The 22,614-nt window shown below is 40.1% G+C and overlaps 1 protein-coding gene across 4 annotated transcripts in view; it reads left to right on the top strand.

Moving 5' to 3' along the window:
- The window catches only part of stxbp5a (syntaxin binding protein 5a (tomosyn)), an 88,085-nt gene that overhangs the window by 53,053 nt on the left and 12,418 nt on the right, over positions 1 to 22,614 (top strand). For all 4 annotated transcript variants that reach the window (XM_034143720.1, XM_034143718.1, XM_034143717.1 and 1 more), the window contains exons 8-19: positions 7,249 to 7,372; positions 9,047 to 9,125; positions 9,726 to 9,880; positions 12,030 to 12,102; positions 12,341 to 12,488; positions 14,031 to 14,098; positions 16,625 to 16,665; positions 16,979 to 17,199; positions 18,787 to 18,950; positions 19,289 to 19,414; positions 19,823 to 19,974; positions 22,523 to 22,585. In XM_034143720.1, the coding sequence (XP_033999611.1) occupies positions 7,249 to 7,372; positions 9,047 to 9,125; positions 9,726 to 9,880; positions 12,030 to 12,102; positions 12,341 to 12,488; positions 14,031 to 14,098; positions 16,625 to 16,665; positions 16,979 to 17,199; positions 18,787 to 18,950; positions 19,289 to 19,414; positions 19,823 to 19,974; positions 22,523 to 22,585 (1,414 nt within the window). The remainder of the gene's footprint in view (positions 1 to 7,248; positions 7,373 to 9,046; positions 9,126 to 9,725; positions 9,881 to 12,029; positions 12,103 to 12,340; positions 12,489 to 14,030; positions 14,099 to 16,624; positions 16,666 to 16,978; positions 17,200 to 18,786; positions 18,951 to 19,288; positions 19,415 to 19,822; positions 19,975 to 22,522; positions 22,586 to 22,614) is intronic.

Genomic DNA, 22,614 nt, shown 5'->3' with positions numbered 1-22,614 from the left:
AGCAAATGTGTAAATTACAGACGCTTGTAGATGGATTTTGTTGCCGGAGCTGATCGCAGTCCTTATGCTTAGCAATGATTCAAATTTAGCATACAGAGTGCTATCAATCATAAAAAAGCCGATTTCCATAAAATGTTGCATCAATATTAGCCGTTTTTTTTTAGAAAGTATGAATCCATAAGATATCTAAGTCACTTCACAAATGAAAACAACTCTTTGGTTGGTGTTCACTCACAACTGAACATGTTTTTTTTTTCACATCAGCAGTGCCGTTTACAAAGAGGTTTATATTGTGAAATGCATGTTTTAACAATGTCATGATTCATACAGTGGAGTGCCCTGTGCTCATTTCTAATGGAGTGATGTTTGCAGGGTTGCACAGTGATTGCGCTTGCATATAAAAAGCAACATTTTGTAAAAGGTCCACCTTTTATAAAGCACTGAGTCATGTGGCTTCATTGGCTTCCCCAGAGGCAATAGTGAGTGTCTATAAATAAAAGACGACACAATAATAAAAAAGAGACACCGTGTCAGAGCTGCTTAGATCCAGCTGGACCGTGTGTCAAACCTAGTGTGTTGTCTGTTATCAGATTGACTTTTTATTTGAAAACTTATTTCCACTTTTGTATTGCTGTGGATTGTTTTTATCTCCTATCATTGAGGTGTGTCAAAATGTGTGGCAGCCTTTGTTTCTGTAATACCAATTTTGGAAAATGTTCCCAATTCCATTTAATCAAACAGTGTCTGCTTATATGACTAAATGTGACTATGACATCGCATTCATAGACTTGTCATTGAGGTTTAAGCAGACGCACACACGCAATCAACATGTTCATGGTCATACAGTGGTGTCCATACAGTAGTGCTTAGCAGACTGGCGGTTTAAGATAATGAGATTACTATAACACTCATGTTATTGATCACCTCATTGGCAGTGCTGTGCTGCTGTAAGCACGCTGAGATAAGAGTCACTCAGGACTACATAGACACAAAAATAAGAGTGGATTTTCTATGTTCAATCTGCACGGTTCTCTCTCGCTCTCTTCTCTCTCGCTGCCTTTGCTCTATCCCCCTCTCCCAGATAAGCTAATATCCCCCCGCTGCTCCTAGGGCATTAGAGTCTCTAGTATTAAATCTCCCAGAAGAGCTCATCTTCGCTCTCCAAACCCCTACGGTTACTCCTCTCCAGAGACCGGGGGTTGAGTGGGCGGTGACTGCTCCTCATTTGACTCGCTGTGACTCACACTGACGAAGAGAAATAGCCTGCAACACACATTTGTTCTTTTCCTCTCTTTTGGAATGTCTTGGGGTTATTCCCCCGGCTAAAACATCCAAATGGTTATTGGAGTGAGATATATTTAAAGTTTAATGTTGCCCCAGACCAGCCTTTAGGGGCTTTGGAGACAACCCTTGTGTTCTCCAGTGCAGCATCACTAGTGAATTGTGGTTATTACTTTTCGTTGCTGCTACTGCTGTGGACACGGTTGTAATCAACAATAATTAAATAGTCTAAAAGCTGGGGGAGATAAACACACCAAGGCTTTGTCAGGGTAAGGGTGGGTGGTATGGAGAAAAATAGGTAATGAATGAATATCTCCTTATCAGTATGTTATAGTATTACCTGATAATTACACCTTTTACACAAGTTATTATACATATTTGATATATAAGGTGTATTACAAAAAAAAAAATTCTACACCTATGGTCTGTCTCTGAACTTTTTGTATGAATTTACAACATTTAGTCGGTAAAGATTATGATGTACCTACTTGATTTATCCAATGTTCTTTGTAAAGATAAGAACTCCTGTTTACAACTGAAGGGGCTCAAATGGATGTGATACCTTACCTTGTTGATTGGTGTACTCCTCTCCTTATGCACAAACATTGTCAATTGATCAAACAGAGCACAACTGACAGTGTGCAGTATTTCAGATTCCCTCTTGTTTGTAGTGTTTTGTTCCTATAACTCAACAACTTTATGGTGTGCAGGAGTGTTTTTGATGGAATGGCAATGGTGGTAAATCTCACTTCAAGAGTTATGTGGTGTCTTAATGGTTTGGCATAGAAACATTGGTCTAATTTGAAGATATTAGACTTTTTGCATTGCTTAGCCCATTTCTGCCATTAAATATTTATTTAACATCAATCATGAGACGTTGATGTTGCAAGGATCTGTTGCTACAGTTGGAAATGTTCGCAGTCAACATGACTGTGTAAAAACTCTGTATAGCTGCTGCTAATAGTCCTGTAGGGTGAATACCTTTCCACAGCTATTACATCCATTGCAAAATATATTTTTCTGCTCTGTGATTTCATTCAAACACTATTTGCCTACAGTAGAAGCTTGATGCCAAGTATCAAAGTTTTCCACTGAAATGAAAAAATGCCGTGATGGTTTCAGACTGCGGATTATGCATGTCTTGAAGAATATTTAATTCTTCTATTGAAAATTGGGTATTTAAACAAATGAAAGGCAGACTCTTGAATTTCAAAGGGAATTCTGAGTAATGTTGTCTTCTAAAATCTTGGCACAACTCTTGAGAACTTTCTCACACAACGTCAGCAAGTGCTCATAAGGGAAATAATGAAATGGTGATGACCGGATAAAGGCAGCTTTTGTTAGTTCTACTTAGGTCAACCTTCAGAATTGTCAGGAAATAGGAACTTTGCTCCAAGACAGCAACAACGTTTCTGGCAGAGTTCTGGGCAAACGGCAGAGGTGATAAAACTTTTGTTTTTACAAGCGTTCAAAGAGCTGAGAGAGCACAACTTCCACTCAGTGTCTTTCAGTGGATTGTCTATTATTAGCTGTGTATCAGCAGTAAGGGTTTCCAGTGCTGGCCAGAGAGCATCCGTCACTCTGACCCGCTCCACTCTGCTCCGTCTGACTCAACACCTCGGTCCCAGTCCGGCCTGATGAATGGCTGACATCACAGCCAGATCCCTTTCGTCTTCCTCCCTTCCCCTCCTGTTTGGCTCCTGCTCGCCTTATTAAATGCATTTTATTTTTGTATCATAACCCTTTAAAGGCCTATTATTCAAACTCACTTATTTATCCTACAGTCCTCTTATGGAGCACAACTTCCCACCTTTAAAAAAAAAAAAAAATCAAATCGAAGTCCTGTACATTTCTGTTTTTCTAAATTCCTTTCTTTAATGTTTTCCTTTCTAATAATTTAAGTATTTATTTTATTTTCAAATAATCTTTTCAGTTTTTCTTGTACTTTGACTGTTTATTGTTTGTGTTTCTTTCTCTCTTGCTATATGTTTCTCTTTATCTATTTCTCTCTTAAATCACGGAAAAGGGACCAGCTGTTTTTGCCCAAAAGCGCAGTAACTTTCTTGCAGGGTCAACGTGCACACATGCAGCTTGGTGTGTCTAAATCTGAGCCCAAATACAAACAGCTTTGGAGTAAAACATTGTCTGAGCCAGACACAATCCTCAAAGCTGTTTTTGAAGGCCAACAATAAAACGTTTAAAAAGTACACATTTATTTACATAATCACTAAGCATTAGTGCTTGCTTTCAAAGCAACATCCAAAAAATAACAGCTTTTGTCTCTGGAGGTATTTGAGTTATTAACATATTTAAACACCAACATTCATTTGATAAGCAACCTTGAATGCTGGTTCACTGAGTTTCAAAACAAGTTGTAAACAAGGCCTTTGCACTTTTTAAAACTGTTGAGGTTGCCGATATAGGACAATAGATTGTCAGAATGAATATCCTGAACTATCCTTTTGATTGACAGCTCAGTTAACTCTATTTGATTTGTCCGCATACAGGAAATCCTTTCCATCTGGTTGTCTGACAAGATTAAAAGCAAATGCTTAATTATTGGCAAACTCTGTCTGACACAAGTCTGGCTTAGTTAAGGACAATTTTATTTCTCCTAAAGACCCTCTACATGTTAATAATATAGATAACTTTACTTCTCATGATGAAGGGTCGTTTGTCTGGTGCACGATCCATTGAAGGACAGTATATCATTCTCCTTAATAGGATGGTCAGTCTCTGTGGTGCTCTAACGGCCCGTCCACACAGCGGCGTGCGTTGTCGCTTGCCGGTGGTCATGTCTGAAGCTAGACCAACAACCAATCACCTGAAACCCGGACACACAAGCAGCGGTTTGATTGGCTAGAGCTTGTACTGGCATATGATTCGATTGGCTGACGCTTCCGTCGAAGCTTCAAAAGTTGAACATTGCTCAACTTTTGAAGCGAGCAACGTGAGCAAAGCTACGCTTCGCTCCCACAATGCAGTTCGGCGAAGCCTGACGTCACCCCATTCAAAGTGAATGGGCTGAAGCGTTGAAGCTTTAACGCACGCCGCTGTGTGGACGGGCCGTAACTGTCAAGATTTAACATTACTAATGTTCCTGAAAAGGTGAATCCTTCACACTAGTTTAGATATATTTTCCTAATTCCTAAACAAAATTCCTATCAGAAATAAAGATGTTGAAGAGGTTATTGTGAGATTAGGTTTTTTACCACGTCAGTGCCTTGATTGTCCTCTTACTACTTCACCTATAAGAAGTTAACACTATGTTGAATATTCATAGACTGCTGGTATATATTATAAAGCTGAATAAATATAAACTTGTAACATATCTATTGGTAGATTAGACTCTCATGTTCTCAGTTTTCTGTGTGTGATGCTTTAAGGCTAAATTGACTTTGTGTCCCAGTGTGACATGGCGCTGGCACAAGCAGTTCTAATTGGGACCGTGATGTGCATATTTATGTGCATATCTATTTTCCTTCACCAATCTTGATTGTGTGTGTTGGTTGCCTTGAGTTAGTATGTGTGGCAGTGTGTGTTTCTATGCTCATGTGTGTGACTCTAATAAGTGTTGACGTAATTCTCTAATCCCCCAAATACCGATCTGTGAAAACTGACCTAATGTAATAAATCATGAAATTAGTCTTTTTAATTGGTACTGTATGATATGATGGGTACCATGTGTTCCAATTACCCTACTCATTTTCCAATTAAGCAAAGTGCATTGTTCCCTATTGGTACTGGCACATGGACTGATAGATTTTCAAAATTCAGTGTCAAATCATCTCTGAATGGATGTACAGTATGACGTCTTTTTCTCATAAGAAAGTGATACGTTTAAGCAGTTAGCATTTTCTTAAATAACTGCAGATCATATCCTTAAACTGGGCTCCAGTCAACATAAGATTTACCTTAGTTTCAGAGTGTGGGATGTTCAACATTTTTGCAGAATCTTAAATGTGTTCACACTGCGTTCGGCACACCTGCTGTAACTACATCCACGCCACCTGGCACCGCACACAGTGAATCACTTCTGGCAACAAATCTTTGACAAACTGCATCCCACCTGTCCCTGACGCTCTGCCGACCAGAACTCACATCCGCCAACAGCTTAGATAAGACACCTAAGCTATTACTCATTTTGGAAAAAGGCTCTAATTATTTCTGAGAGAATAATACTCATGTGCAGGAAATCAGTAAACTCCATAACTAAAGAATATACAAAAATAACTTATTAATGTGTCGTTTGTGCATCTTTTTGTGAGTGGCAGGGAATGAGATCATGTGAGTTGTGCGTCTATACAGCATGATGTCACAGAACAATGGCTCTGTCTCATCAAGCTCACGGTGACCTGGAGTCTATTTGAGAAACTGGATAATGAGATCTTTGAAAATCCTCTTCCAAAAAAACCCCACCTCAGCATCCTATCATTGGTTTCATCTTTGTGAGTTCAAGGTCTGGCCATGCAAGCCTACATGTATGTGATTGAATGAATACTTGACCAGCAATCAATTGATGGGTTCCAATAACCCTTAGAATATATAAATATGATCTGGGACTGATACAATTACATTTTTTGTGGTTAGCATATCACCGGTGTCACATGACCACCCGCTGACATTGGTTCCCCACACCGCCTCATTTAGCTTTTCCTGAAAGACGACTCGCAGCACCGTTTATGATAAATGACACACCCAAGGCAAAATGGATTTACACCTTAAAAAAAAGGCAGCTTTCTTTTGAAGAGATTAACTTAACCTGACGGTGTGCTCACATCGGCATTGACAGAGAGGAAATAATTCACGTGAGATGAGCGATGTGAGACAAGGAGAAGAGGAAATCCAGTGGCAAGGTCACACTGAAACAATAGGAGCTTCAGCTTGAATACTAAAGAGTGCAAGGTGCTAAGTATGTACATAAGCATTACCAACAAGCACTTTTTAAAGAAAAGGTTATACCTATTACTAACAATCACATCAGAGATTATCTACATGGTGAAAACTCATGTGACAAGTCTCATGAAACTGTTGCGAGCTTCCCGCAGATGTGGTGCACACCATCACATGTATTTAATGTCAAAACGTACGCAGGGTTTAATCATGAGCTATGCAAAGGGCATCAATAAGATGGTGCCCTTTTCTGGCACACTTTGGGTATGATGCGTTTGTGTTTTCAATGATTGCTTGTCAGAAGATAAATCGTGGTGAGCCAGGCTTACAAGGGCACCATCTTTATAACTCTTTCCCGTCTTGCTGTATTCTAGTATTTGTATTTAAGCTTTTCAATTAATCCATTTGATTCTTTGTTTTATTTTATCTTTCACTTGTAGATATAAGACATTTTATTCATTTAGTTTGCTCTTTGTTGTTTTTTAACTTCCTTGCTTACTTCTTATGTACACAACACTGACTGTTTTGGTATTTTGGTTTACCCTCTCTTTGATTTTTGTTCTAACAAGAAAGACTCACTCAATGCTTTTATCTTAAATCCATGGCTTCAAATGAGACTGAAGCTGAATGCACCAGAATGTTTCAATTATATTGAAGATGTTTCATTACTGCACTTTGCGTCCTTTGTTAAATGGACTTCTTAAAAGATATAACCATGGTTATAAAACCTTGCTCCTGGCATCTCTGAATAAAATGACCAATCCATTTCTGGATTTTCTTCCCATTCAGCAAATCTTCATATAAAAGCTTCTTCTAATATATGCGTTTAAGCCACAGGAAATGATCTGAAATCCTGGGTCAGACTCTTTTATCTCACTTTCACCATCTGTTGAAGACTATTTAATCCGGTCAGCGGCTTTTAACCCACATATGAATATTGTACTCTGTGCTCTCTAGCTGTGGTAATGTAACAAACTTGTAGCATTAGTGAGATATGAGATGGTTGGTACATGATGCTGAATTTTGCTAACACACTGACCCCCCCCTCTCCACTTTTTGCATGTCGTTTCCTAGGCTATCCACTCAGTTGCCTGGCATCACGAGGGCAAGCAGTTCATTTGCAGTCACTCAGATGGAACTCTGACCATATGGAACCTCAGAGGCCAGGGCAAGCCCATACAGACAATCACCCCGCACGGTAAGGAGTGAACACACACACACACACACACACACACACACACACACACACACACACACACACACACACACACACACACACACACACACACACACACACACACACACACACACACACACACACACACACACACACACACACACACACACACACACACACACACACACACACACACTGCACGCAGGCTGTGTCTGAACTCACTCCCTAACATACTCATTTACTACTCCTTATATAATCAGCAGAGCGTAGCCATAGTGCAATATACAGGGAGTGATTCTGACACCCCCAGATGCATGATGGTCTTAGCGCACAATACTCAAACATATTTGAAGTACATTGTTTTATCTTAACTTTAATTCATAACCCCACCATCAGTACTTACTGTTATTCATTTCCTTCTCATTTAATTATTTCCTTTTTTCTCTTTAAAAATATGTTTTTGCTGTTTGCAGTTTTTTGTAAAGCAGGTGCTGTATAATTAAAGTTATTTCATAATAATAATGTGGGCAACATTGCTCAAGGTGTTTCTTTGTACCTGATACGAATACTTCTTGGTGTCAAACTTTATCTAAGACTGGCCATATAAAGACTAACCATTCACTACTTAGCTTATAACATACAAATGCTCTTAATTCTGTGTTGTCTGATTATTTTGAGGTGTTAGTACAAGTTATACAATACATGATCGCATTCAGCTTCCTCTGTCAGTCACATGACCCGCTCTTTACTCATATAAACCCTCCCTACACATGGCTCCCTCATCGTTTCCCCATTTCATTTAGAGGATTATTGTCAGTTCAATTATGGCCTGCCTCTGTTTGCTGCACTTTGTTCCTGCACGTGCATACATTAGTGCCGGTGCTCTGTTTATTTCCTGCAGAAAAGCAAGTCTGCTCTTTTGAAGATGCATTTTAATCCATACTCCGCTGTCTCCGCTCACACCTACTCACCCCACAGAGCACTTTGACAACTCACCCAGATGAAGGGCCTGGAAGAACTAGACAGAGTGCCACAAATGGACAGAGAGAGCGTTAGAGTCAGAAAGACGAACAATGAAGGGAATTAAATGAAAGGGAAAACTTCTAACCAGTTGGTCAAGCTGGTTTTGTATGTAGGGGATTGCAGAAAGGATTTCACCACACAGGCTTTTTAATTAGTTGTTTCTCCCACTGCTGCATACTTAATTAGTTCGGTATTTAATGGGCAATTGTGCAAATTCCTTTGACAGGTTTAAGTAAGGCTTATAAGTCCTTCTTTAATTGTCTTTTTAGATCTCTGTTATTTAGATGCAGTTATTACAAAAGTTATTTATTTTACAGACATGCCTTGTTGGCTCTTTTTTCTCATATTCAGCCTCTTATTTTGCTTTCTGATATTCATAGGTAGGCACACATACCTGTATGATGAATGGGCACATTTGCCTTCACTCAGACCTCCCTTAAGGTTGGAAAACCCTGATGGCCACGCCCTCTTTGCATGTCCCTGCCCCTGCATTTATCTTTATCCTCTGTGATGAATTGCCTTTTGTTATTGTCTGGCTACTGTTCACTGCTGCTATAAGTGCAGCTCTGAACTGCTTCTACAGAGGGGGAACAAAAGGAGATGACAGGAGAAACAAGAAGAGAGGAGGTGAAGAGAGATAAACCAAAGTAACTTCTGTTTGTTCTATTTTAGGAAAACAGCCCAAGGACGGGAAGAAGCCAGAGCCTTGTAAACCCATTCTCAAAGTAGAGTACAAAACCACTAGAATTGGGTAAGCTCTCTGTCTGTCTGTCTGTCTGTCTGTCTGTCTGTCTGTCTGTCTGTCTGTCTGTCTGTCTGTCTGTCTGTCTGTCTGTCTGTCTGTCTCTGTCTCTGTCTCTGTCTCTCTCTCTCTCTCTCACACTGCATAACACACAGGCGCACACGCTTGGCCATTAATATGCCTAATGTTACAACACATTAATGTCAAAATCAAGGTTATTGGCAGAGGTTAAAAGCTGTGAGTAAAAAATGTACGTGTGCTTCAGACGAGGAGATATGCAGAATGTATATGTATCACAATCTTCTTATATGAAAAACGTGAAATAGAAAACACCACTCATTTGGCACACACTATTTTGGCAGTGTTAAGTCCACATACGGCAGTGAAAATATCTATTAAATTGTAATTTTTTGTCAAGTTTATTTGTTATATTCTTACTTAAGTTAGAGTCCCTATTGGCCTCATCAACAGTATAGTGGAGGTATAAAAGATTTACAATATAGACGTGGAAGACCAATCAAAAACTTGTGTTGTCTTTTGTGAATTGCACATATATAAAAAGCCCGTAAAAGGTTTTACTTACTGAGTGTGTGTGTGTGTATGTTCCAGTGAGCCCTTCATGATCCTGTCTGGTGGTCTCTCCTATGACACGGTGGGCCGGCGGCCATGTTTGACAGTAATGCATGGGAAGAGCACCGCCGTGCTGGAGATGGACTATCCTATCGTAGACTTCCTCACACTGTGTGAGACACCGTACGCTAATGGTGAGTTTCTAATTGTGTAACATATTTTATTGTGCATGTCTGAGCATTATATCTGTTGTCATGTAATCACACACACACAAACACACCATTCTATCTTTTTAATTATGTTGAATTGCTTGCCCCCGTGTTAGTGTTTCTGTAATAAATATGAAATTTCCCAAGGGGATGAATCCTGTTCTAGTTTCATTATCCGACACACGCACTATTATATTTTCATTTCATCTCCTTGTACGCAATCGCCTCATTTAAATACAATTATTATCTTATTTACTGTATTGTGGAGTCAACAACTAAAACAAGTAGAAGTTGAGCTGAATGGTATGGGACAGGTTCCCATACCATTCAGCTCAACTTCTACTTGTTTTAGATTATAGTACGTATTAGATCCAGTATTCTGTATGCGGCACGTAAACATATATTTAAGTACAGTTAAAGAGAGGATTAGTTAGTTACGTAATAATAGCGACTTCTCACTAGCAACCTGATGTTAACACCCACTGATTTCATCTGGTAATGAACATTACTAGGTCTTTGGATTACACAATGCATATCTGGCTGACAATGTGTATGTGAGCAGCGTTAGTGTAGAGGAAGTGCAAAATCCATGATGATCTGGATGCAATGGGAAAGTAATTTGTAGAACAAGTATCTTAACACATACTGTAGTAGTGCAGGCAGAAAAAGTAGCAGACAGGTATAGAATGCAGACAGACACAAAGACTCAGAGTACAACTCATTTAAAGAAACACTGTTTAAGTCATTCTCAGAAAACAAGATTAGATCTCAAACTTGAAGATTGGTACTTAACATCAGTTATAGCAGAAAGTCTCAGAGTCTTCCTCAGTAGGTTGAGGTTTCCCATAAAAAACTAAGAAAGGCTAATTCATTATGAAGGGATGAGAAATATATATGAGACATATTACTTCACATCCCTTTTTGCAACTTACCCAAAACATATCTTCATCATAGAAAAGCTTTTTTTGTTTTGCTGATTGCCTTGTTTGTAATTAGTTAGTATCTTTAGGTAAATCAGGCATGAAATTGGCCATTATTACAATGAAGGAAGAGGTGCTTCAAATGCCTCGTAATAAAAGTGTTATCATTTATAAGGAGAGTTTTCAAGTATTTGGTGCTAAGTACACTGGGGCACATTTATTTAAGGCAAAATACTTTTTTTAAAGTTTCAAAGCCAGGTGCATGACTGATGAAACTGTGCTATTGTCAACTGCCAATTCCTAAACGGACAAACTGTACAGTGATCTAAAGAGAATGTGAACCACTTGTAGACCAGCTTCGGGGAAGATACATGAGAAGGACAACGAGAGTTGTAGTGAAAACAGTTGTCAAAGTGTTTAAACATTTGTGTACTCTTGACAGCCCCAGGCATGCTGCTCTAAACAGAAGGATTAAATCTATAATTTATATTTCAGAATTGTAGCTACTGTCTAAATGTCTGCGATGAAGGCCTGTGCTGTTTTTTTCCCAATGAACCGAGATGAAGCTTAAGGGCTGCAGGCGATTTCAGCTTAGATGTTGTCAAGGTGATCCGTAGCAAAGCATTTAACCCTTGCCAAACATAATAGACACAGCTGGGCAAAACTGATGTAAGGAATTATGCTGCATCCTTCCGGTTACACCTGACCTCGATTTATACATTGTTTTATATGTGTTGGAGGATGTGTGTGTCCCCTTTTATTATTACTTGTTACTTTTAGAATATTTCATTCCACAATGCTGGTTTACAAGTCAGTATTTCAGATTGTACCTTCAAAAAAATCAATATCTTAATGTTAAACGTTGACATTTTGGTGCATTCGTTTTAGCATTCAAGGCAAAGGTTTAAAAACCACTCATCCCAAGGTTGAATAAAAAAGGAATTCTAATCTAATTCTACCCAAATCAGACAAATATTTAACCAGAGCTTTATTCCCCACAGATATAAATCACATAGATGAATGAATCTGAAGCAGTAAGCGTTCCTGCCCTCACATCTTCAGGGCACAGATATGATAATAACATTTGCCATATAAAGTCTGAGGAATTCTTCCCCTGTGGTTTTGGAGATTTCAGGGGATTTCTCTCTCATGAGTTATGACATTACTACAGTAGAAGTGTGGTGTGATGAATGACTTGTCTCGCTGTTTCGCAGATTTTCAGGAACCTTACGCTGTGGTGGTCCTTCTAGAAAAGGATTTAGTGGTGATCGACCTTGCACAAAATGGGTGAGTCTTACTCTTATTAAACAACTCTTCCTTTGTTTCTTAAATGTGGGTTGAAATGTCACAGTTGGCCTATTAATGCTCATTATCTTTTTATATATTGCCTTTACTGTATATAGCTTACCTTCATGAATCTTATTCTTTAGTATGCAGGCAGCACTGAATGAGATTAATGCACTGATACTAGGCAGACAGACTAATTGAATTAGGAGTGACTTTGTCTGTGCCCTCTCGCTAACAGTTACCCCATATTCGAGAACCCGTATCCTCTGACTATCCATGAGTCTCCTGTGACCTGCTGCGAGTACTTTGCCGACTGCCCTGTGGACCTCATACCTGCACTTTACTCCGTCGGCTCGCGGCAGAAACGACAGGGCTACAGCAAAAAGGTAATTTACAGTATAGGGAAGCTCTATTTTTGAGTTTTTCTCACTATCTTGGGAATCTTAATGGAAAATATTTCACCTATTTATTATATCAGTGGTAAATATCAGGTGGAATGTTTACTGTATTAACAAATTACCAATTTTAAAGAAAATTATCATTTAAACCCAATTTTTTTTAATGTATTAATAATTTTATTTTGTAATTTTCGGTAGCCAAATTTGACACATGTTCAACCTGTTGTATTCAGAATATACCATCCTTTCATTTACACCGGCAATTAAATGGAATTTGTTTAAACTAAGTGTACTAATTGAACAATATTGCTAGTTTCAGTAACATTTGAAGAACTAAAGATATCCTCTTTAGCCTCCGCTGTGATTAGAGCTTTTTAGTGAATGTTAGCATGCTAAGGTTAAGGTAGTACTTGATACAGATGTTAGCATGCTGATGCATTTAGCTCAAAGTTCTGTTGTGCCATTTGTAGGTTCGGCCGCTAACATGGCGGTAGACTTTTAATCTTTTTCCAATAGTTAGTACCAAATTACATTATTATTTCTGGGACATATTTAAGTTGGATGAATGTGAATCATTGCAGAAAATACAAATCTTTAGTTTTTAAGTAAAATGAAATAATCACCACTCGATCTAATAATTCTTTCAGCATACCTTCCATGGTATAATTATGATGTATAACAGAGTAAAGTACTCCAAGGGGGAAATGTTTCTTAATGTTGTTCTGGATAGCAGTGTTTTATAAGAGCTAAATGTCTAAATTTGAATTGTAAATGTCCCATACAACACCCTCTAACCATCTTAGCGTACTCCAAGCACAACAAGGTTTCATGAAAAGGACACATACATACATACATGCATACTTTTGCTACAAAGTGCATACAGCATCAAATGTATTTCTTAATGTTTCTCTAAAGCCAAACAAACTATAATATAATAGTGTCATATTACCTAACATCATCCCTTCTCTTTGTACACCTCCTCTCTGGTCTCATCCTCTTCTTCAACTCCTGTATTATCTAAGACAGACCCCCTGCTCTTTAAGCCATTATGTATGCCTATGTTCTTTTCCCTGTCGCCTTGTTCTAGCTTTTTCTGTCGGAAATGTCAGCATGTACTGAGCCAAACTGCCTGCCTAGCTGCTGCGATTTCCTCCCTTTTTGTGTAAAGCAAAAGCCTGGCTGAGCTGCGGGAGGGCATTCTCACATAAAGATCACCATGAGTCATCCTGATGACCTTTTGTATGTGTCAACGTGTTCAAAGCCAAACCCCCCGCCAACACACACGCCCCTCTCAGACGAAGACACACACTCATTGGCGTGTATAATGTATAATTGCAAGACACACTGCGGCACAAAGGATCCCTGCCTTTCTTTTCTTCATGCACACTCACACGCGTGCAGTTTTATCATGTCATCTCTTTCCAAAATCAATGTCTCTGTTGACGCGTTGTTTATTGACATAGCTCTGCTCGCTACCTGTGGTTTCTCATCTGCTCTAATGTGCTGTGTGTGTGTCTGCTGTCTATCCAGGAATGGCCTATTAGTGGTGGAAACTGGGGTCAAGGCACACAGAGCTACCCAGAGATCATCATCACTGGGTAAGACAATTCTGATTTCATTAGCATTATCGTTATGGTCCTGCTGCAACTCAATTACTTTCACCTTTCCTGCACTGTCAGGGCTCCACAGCAAAGCGTTTGTCTTACAATATTTACTGTAGGTCTTTATATATTCCAATCATGTGCACTTCGCTCCATTTTAATGTTTATTATTCCCCTCTAAGCTGTCGACAAGGGGAGTAGGGGCGTTTTTAACAGAACACACGCACTGAAGAAGTGACATTGAGGTATGGGTTTGGCAGGAGGAGGCTTTCATTCCTCTCCTTCCTCTCTCTCCTCACCCCTACATGCCCCTATTATTATTCTGTACAGGCTTCTCTCTCTTTTTAAGAGTGCCACTGCACACAACAAATATTCCTCTTTCATTCCACTCAGCTGAATTGGCAACAAAATGATAAGGGGTGAGGGAAAACATAGCAACCAAAATACACTTTGTTTATGACTCTGTGGCACCAGTGGAGAAGCTGCCCTGCTCAACACTGCTATTAAGAAATCCTGTGTAGATTGTATTATTTTTAGGAAAATAGGCAAAGTGGATGTTCTGTTAGTACGACAATTAACTCTAAGTAGCCAAAAATGACATCTTAGCATTACACCAATATGTTTTTGGAACCTGACTGCAGGGGTTTGCTTCCATTCAGCCACTAAAGCTTAAGTGAAGTCTGCCACTGATGTTTGGGGATACAGCGTAGAGGCTTTTACTGTAGTTGGTAATCCAACTCAGGTGTCTGATGGGGTAAAGGTCAGGGGCCTCATTTATAAACGGTGCGTACGCTCAAAAGATGGCGTACGCCAGTTTCTAAGCAATCTTTGCGATTTCTAAAAAACAAACTTGACGGGAAAATGTGCGGTCCTCCACGCACACTCTGACCCATCCGTGGTACGCACACAAACGGGAGAGACGGCAGAAGGAAGAATGGAGAGAAATATGTGGAAATAATACCATAAATATAATGTTACCTCTCATGTATCATATATGAAGAATTAATTCGCAAAAATTGATTGAAGCCAATCTTAAAATGATTAAACAAACGCCTGTTTGAGACTCCTCAGTGCACACAAAAACCTAACTTGGAGAAATAAATATATATACGGATACGTTATTGAAAACCACCTCGAATATGATATGGTTAGGGTTATGACATGTATTCTCATAAATGATGCAGAAGGACAGAATTACGTCTAAACTGAGGCCGTTTTGTATTTCTATAGGTTGTATAGATACGAGCATGGTTTTATATACTATCATGTTTAATCATGTTTCATGCCGTTTGCTAAGACTTGATAAGTCGCTCTTAAAACACAGGAGGTATGGAAACTAAGAACACCATATATTTGGTAGATTTGGCAGCTGATATAACACAACACATTTGTTTTATTTAATTTAACTGGTGGATAGAGTTGCGACACACAGGCTGCAGTGGAGACAGCTGGAACACAAACCACCAAATAAAAAAAATAAACATTAATTGACTCCACTCCGCAGGGATCCCCCGATACTTTCTTACAGTTTCTCATCATGGGGGGGGGTCTCCTGTCCCCGGCACAAACACACTGCCTGAGGAAGGTTATGTGTATTTTGTCGTTCACTTTTTTCGGACCACTTATTTATTTATTTTGGTGACGATCCGACCTCCATGCTGCTACTCTGGTTCAAACTGCATCCACCAAACATTATGATTTGTCTCCACCTCCCCAAAAGAACCAAAATCTGACACGGTGTGAAATGTCTTTTTTAGCTGTTCTGTCGTCATTTCCTGCGATCTTCTTCATGCAGCCAGTCAAAATGAATATTAATACGGGTCGTTTCTTTGACTATCTATAGGCAAATATGGGCGTTACGTGAAGCCCGCAAAAGCTGCGCCGCATTTCGAGTTGATTGTGATTTATAAAAGGGAAACCGGCGTAGGACGTGCGTGCGCAGTGTTTTATAAATCGGAATATTTGTGTGCGTATTTGTTTGCTTTGTCCTACGTAAGCCACCTTCCCACGTGCATCCTACGCAAAGCTTTATAAATGAGGCCCCAGGGCTTTTCTCTGGCAAGTCAAATATTTAAGAGAGAACACATTTCCTCATTCATTGGAGAAAGGACGTACTCCAAACTTTTGCCACAACATTGTCGAAGGAGTTGAACTTATTGGGCCTAGACAAAAACATGGAAAAAGCAGTAGGACCAACAAAAAAAAAGGGTGGATAGGGAGGTCAATATACTTTTGGCCATATAGTATTCTTACTGGTTACCTCTTGTCTAAAAAATCCAACTAAAATCATGAAAGTATTTTAGTTAAATCCTCCCAAAGAGGAGATTTGTGTTACATATGAATTGTAGACACAATATTCAGTTAATATTTGTTTTATTTTGATTTACTACCTGCCTTCAATTGATATTACTGAGTTATTTTGTTGCTGTAAAGCTTATGAAAAGTGAGGAAAGGGACACAGACTGAAAATTCACCCGCCTTGTACTGTATACTTATCTTTGTTTCCCTCTCTTTAATTCCCAGGCATGCTGATGGGACTGTGAAGTTCTGGGATGCCTCTGCAAGTGAGTTCTCTCATTGGCTTAGCGCTGTTTATGCTTCCACAATTATAGATATTGTAATATATCGTTCAGCTCAGGGAAAGGAAACCACTTTAAAAACTAATATTGAAAAGTATTTTTCATTAATCTTGACTGAACTGGAGCACCGGCTTTCGCACAGTCAATATAAACAAAACAAGTATTGCTTGGATTAAGTCAGAATGAATAATTATTTCAATTTTGTACTCTGAAATCATATTATTTATAGTCATATTTGATACGTCTGAGTTTTCCTGCATTGCCACTGATGCCTTCCTCTTTTCTCTTTTTTTCCTAGTGATGCTCCAGGTGCTCTATAAACTCAAAACAGCCAAGGTTTTTGACAGAAACAGGTCCAAGGAGGACAAGGGCAGCACCGAGACGTCAGATGAAGACCCCTTCGCCATTCAGGTCATGGCCTGGTGCCCTGAGAGCAGGATGCTGTGTGTGGCCGGGGTGTCAGCGAACATTATCATCTACCGCTTCAGCAAACTGGAAGTAACTACCGAGGTGGTGCAGGTGGGTCACTGTTATAATCTGGGTGAACACATCTCATCTCGTCTCATTTTTATTGTAAGAACCTTGCAACCATCCAAGCATGGATACAAAAAAGAGACATAATTGTACGTTTCCTTCAAGAATACATTGATCAGAATACCTTTGTTCGTCCCACAGAGGGGACATTTACATTAGTTACAGCAGAAAAGAGCCAAAGACAGCTTGATGTTAACTTAGAAGCATGCATACAAATACAAAATGAAATACAAAAAATACAGTTATTAGCGGCATTGCAGTATTCGCTTTTTTTTGTAATGTTTTTGCTGTAAACCCTCACTTTCTCTTAAGTTTAAAGATGTCGAGACATATGCACAAACACCAAGTCAGATCTGCCTCGTCAAAGGCGGTATGGTTGCCATGCCAACAGACGAAGCAGTGAACAAGCAAAGCTACATTATAATCTGCCTTGATTGCGACGTAAATGCTCATGGGGGCGTGATGTTGTTAAATGACACACTGTAAAGAGAACTGCTGTTTAATCCGTGTGAAAAATGCTCACAGCTCCCATATGACAAGTGAGACGGTGCGTGCATACTGAGTGTATACTTTTCAATGGAGCAGTGGAGTGTTAAATTGGTAACGAGCAAAATACTTTTGGCAGTATTTTTCTCCCAAGCGATCACTACCGTGGTGTTATTGCTCACAACGATCTGGAGACAGGGATCACTTGTCAATCAAAGTGCGTGGGAGTGATGTGATTTGCTTTTTCCCTGCATGTTTGCAAATGAATCTGAATGTTTTAGCTGTTGGTGCCTTTTGAATGTGTTAGCATAATTATTTGTGTTCTTCCAAATACTTTTTTCTCACAGCAAAGATTTGTCACGAATCTGTAGAGTTCAAGTGTCTTGCAACAGTAGACTGATTCAAATCAGCCACCTTCCTGTTGGAAGTGTTTTTCTATGGATGACTGCCAGTGAGCGCTGATGCATGTGTCAGAGAAGATTTCAGGCGTTTTATCCTACGCTTCAAGTGTGACTGGGATGTGGATCAGGACTAGATATGCACTTGCTGGCAGCTGTAATTAGGAGAGCAGCCTTCTTCCCCACAAGGTCAAACACCTCCATAACCTCGCAGAAATGAAGGTAGAGGAGGACAGAGGCAGGCGGGAGTGAGAATCTGAAGAAGGGCTCCGATCACTCTTCACTCCCACATATCAGTGGGGCTAATGAGACTGACAGAATGCAAAAGAGAGAAGCTTATCATCATTGTGTGAGTTTAGGTGGTGTGTGTGTGGCTATGTGAAGGCGGGGGTTGCAGAGAAGTAGCCTGAAGGAGGACTCAGAAGGAACTTAATTTTTCATCATCGGAGGACCTCTTTGACTCTCAATCTGCCTACACACACAAGCACACACACGTCAAACAAATCTCTATTATCAAAGTGACTATGTGGATGTCACTCCCTGTCACATGACTATTATCATGCTCAGAGGAATTCACAAAGAAATGTTGTTTACAGCTCTGTGTGCTTTTATCATGATTTCAATGTTTTCTTATAAAAATCATCTTTCTCTTACACCTGTGTTTTGGTGTGTGTGTTGTCTCATACAGTTACTTGAGGTGCGAATGCAGTACGAGCTGAACGACATAGAGTCTCCGGACGGGGGAGAACCGGCGCTTCCCACCCCCGGTGCCTCCCCTCAGACAAGCGGCCCACCGTCACACCCCTCCACCAGCAGCAACAACTCTGACGGAGGCAACATGCCCTGCCTCAAGTATGAAACACACACACATTACATAAACTCTCAGAAGCGCCAGCAGCACTTGCACACATTCTCATACACACAAGAGTCTTGGCTTTTGCTTCAAGCACTCTTTCACAGACTAAGTCAACGCCTGAAGCATTCTCAGCCACGGCCCCCCCCGTCACCCCCCTTGCAGCCTCTCATGCCAGACTCTCAACACACAACGGCTTCACAACTGCAGCTGCACTCCTTTGGTATTCTGTTTGTAAAACATGTTTTTTTTAATGTGTCTCTCCCTCTCGTTTTCTCCTCCTTTCTGTGTCTCTCACTGTCTCTACTCCTCTCTCTACACTCTGTCATCTCTCCAGAGTGCGCAGTACTCCTTTAAAGCAGTCTGCAGGCTACCAGGTAGATTTGGTGGTCCAGTTAGTGTGGGTGAGTGGAGAGCCCCCGCAGCAGATCACAAGTCTGGCACTCAATTCCTCCTACGGTCTGTAAGTATGCATGCAGGATCATCTTAGTCAAGACTAGAACCAGGGCTTTTTTTTATGAAAGTGCTCACTATGTATGCTAGTTATTCTAATAGCATGACTTAAATCTATAAAGGCAATCTAATAAAGTGAAAATATGCAAAGTGGAAAAGTAATTTAGCAGTTCAAGCAGCAACTGCTCGAGGCTTCAGAGACAACCAGGCCTGTCAACACAAATGATGAATTCCAAGAAAATGTTGTTTCCAGCTGTTTTATGACCTGACTACAGTGTTAGCTCTAAATCACATCTCATGACCATATATATCTAAAATCCACTTCTACATTTTCCTCTGACCTTTCATCTTTTTTCTCTACCTTTCCTTCACCTGCTTCTCCCACTTCCTGTCCGGCTCTGTCCCCCCCCCTCCCCAGTGTGGTGTTTGGCAACAGTAACGGTCTGGCAGTGGTGGACTACGTCCAGAAGACGGTAGTGCTCAACTTGGGGACGGTGGAGCTTTATGGCTCCAACGACCCTTACCAGAGACAGCCCCGCTCGCCAAGAAAGACACGACAGCCCTCTGGAGGTAATTGGGAAAAGGGAAAAGAAGGAAAATAGTTAGAAGAGGGATTAACTTGTTTTAGCTTTCTTACCATTGCAGCCACATGACATGCTGTTGTTTTATTTCCTCAGCTTACAAAGCAAACATTTAAGATATTTTTGCCCACACTCAAAAGCTAGATGGCTGAACATTATCTTTCAAATACCTCTCGGAGAAGTACTCGTCTCAAAGACCCGGCTTGTTGTTTTTTTACACTAAACAACCAAAGTTTTAAAACCCACATCTATATATACCCACCCAACCACACACACACACACACACACACACATCGACTGCATACCGATTTTTCCAGCCCAACTAGCTCATATTGCTTATCCTTCAGAAATACTTTACGTGATTGTTTACCCTCTCACCTCCAGTTCTTTATTCAATATTTTTTCTGCCATTAAGTTGAAATTGTGTCTCAGCATCTGTCTATGCTGAGCTGAATCATGATCTGCAGATCCTGCGTATGTCTTGATGGAAAATGTCAAATATTGGGGGACCAACAACCATAATAAGCTCAGCAACAACCATATGAAGCAACAAACTCACGGCAGGCTTAGGGATATTTGGAAAAAAACTCCTGGAATGCCTTGAAAAAAACAATCATTTGTATTCAAGGTTGATTTTCAGCAAACCTCTGGGTTAGAATTATAATCATTCTTTTAGTAAACATTATGACTAATTATAAGTAACCCCACAGGGCCAAACATCCCTGAACTGATCTGTAAACTGAAACAAATATGAAAATGTCATATAGAGCAAAAACACACATGAAATTTAAAATGATTCACAAGGCGAACGCACAACAAATAACTACACAAAAACAAACTCTTCCTCTGTCCATCCTCTCATTCTTCCGCTTCTCTCTCGCTCTCACCTTCTCATTCACACACACACTCATCCAGCCCATCCCTTTTACACACATTGCCACTGCAGGCTCATGCTACCACTGATAGCTAATAAGGTGCTTACCTTATGGACACACTGCCACCCTGTGTAAGATGATGGCAGTGCAGCTACGTAGAGGATGCCGCAGTGTCATGACGATGCACTGACCATACTTAAGCAAAGGTTTGATGGATGAATTAGTAAGCTGTGGATGTTGAGCGATTTCTTTTTGATGTTTGCGTTTATTGAAGCATAGATGAGCTTTTCATGCAGGCAAACCAATGTACACAGAACCACACAAAGACTGGCAAATACACAAGCACGTGCAAATGAGTATACACTCGGAGCATCTGGTGTCACTGACTGGAGAGCAGTGGGCTGGCACCTGTCAGAGCTTGGCGACAGTGAGCAGTAATCAGGGATCCAGCTGTGCTTCTCTTCCAACAGGGACTGCTGTGTGCTTGGCGTTCTGCCTCACACGACAACATGACAAAAAGCCACGTGGTAAACTAATGATTCCGACGTTGAAATGGAAAGAAGCATTCAATTCAATTCAATTCAATCTTTATTTCAGACTCAAGGTCCATATCACATACAAAATGACAAAATACACAACAATAAATAAGATTAAAAAGCTAAACATAAAATCAGTCAAATTACAGCTAGCCACACATACTGTATATGCTCACTGTCTGTAGAGGCTGTTGCGCCAATGTCTCCAAATCATGGAAGAAACCGAGTAGAACTCTTCACAGGGTTAATTAAAATCGAGATAACATGATTGTCTGACTCTTCTAGGCGACACATGAATTTGTACATTACATTTCTTAAAAGGGCAGGGACAGGTAGGTACCCCCAAGTTAACAAATAGCTGGCTGGCACTGTGCCATCTTGGTACCCTCACCAGCAACAACATTAAGGATGCATAATGTTTTATATGTTAAAACCAACAGACACAGAGTTGCTGGTGGAAAATGTTCCATTTGGACTACTGAACTGGCCTACCTGGATAAGGCCAAGGGGGCCTCACCCTGGCTCTTACATACTAAATGTCACTCAAAGAGACATCTACCTTGTAGGATGAGACTCAAAGTGACCAAAAAGAGTTGTAAAATAACTGAAAAGAGAGGCAGAAAGACTACAAAGACACCAAAACTACAACTTAACAAATGCACGGTGACATTACTAGAAAACAGCCTCAACCACACTGACAATGAAACGGTGAACTAAATCAACCCAAAAACAAAATGACCACAAAGAGACACAAAACAGCTAAGAGGAGTTGCATAAGAGCTGCAAGACTCACAATTATCGCAAATACATAGGGACACAAAGCAACCGCATAAAGAGACAAAACAACCACAACAAAAGGAGACCAAAACCATTCAAAAGAGATGGAGGCAACATGATGGGGCCTTATATATAAAATTGCCCATAATACATGTATGCTCATGTTTGTACTTATGCGTAGTTAATTCCCCTTAAAGCATAAAGCAATACAGATTTGATACCTGAGGTTCTCTCTGCAGAGTTATATTATACTAAGTAAAACAGGGCTGTGTTATACTCTCACTGAATGAATACCTCAGTGGTTCTAGCTGTATGATGTATGCATTTCATTTTGTGATTTCTGCTGCAGGTCTGTGTGACATCAACGAGGGCTCGGCCACATCAGAGGACCGCTGCAAGTCCCCTACTTCAGGTAAAATGTCCTTCTTTTTTAAGAGAAAA

This window comes from Trematomus bernacchii, unplaced genomic scaffold, assembly GCF_902827165.1.
Source record: "Trematomus bernacchii unplaced genomic scaffold, fTreBer1.1, whole genome shotgun sequence".
Taxonomy (NCBI): domain Eukaryota; kingdom Metazoa; phylum Chordata; class Actinopteri; order Perciformes; family Nototheniidae; genus Trematomus; species Trematomus bernacchii.
This window is presented reverse-complemented; position numbering and strand designations above follow the sequence as displayed.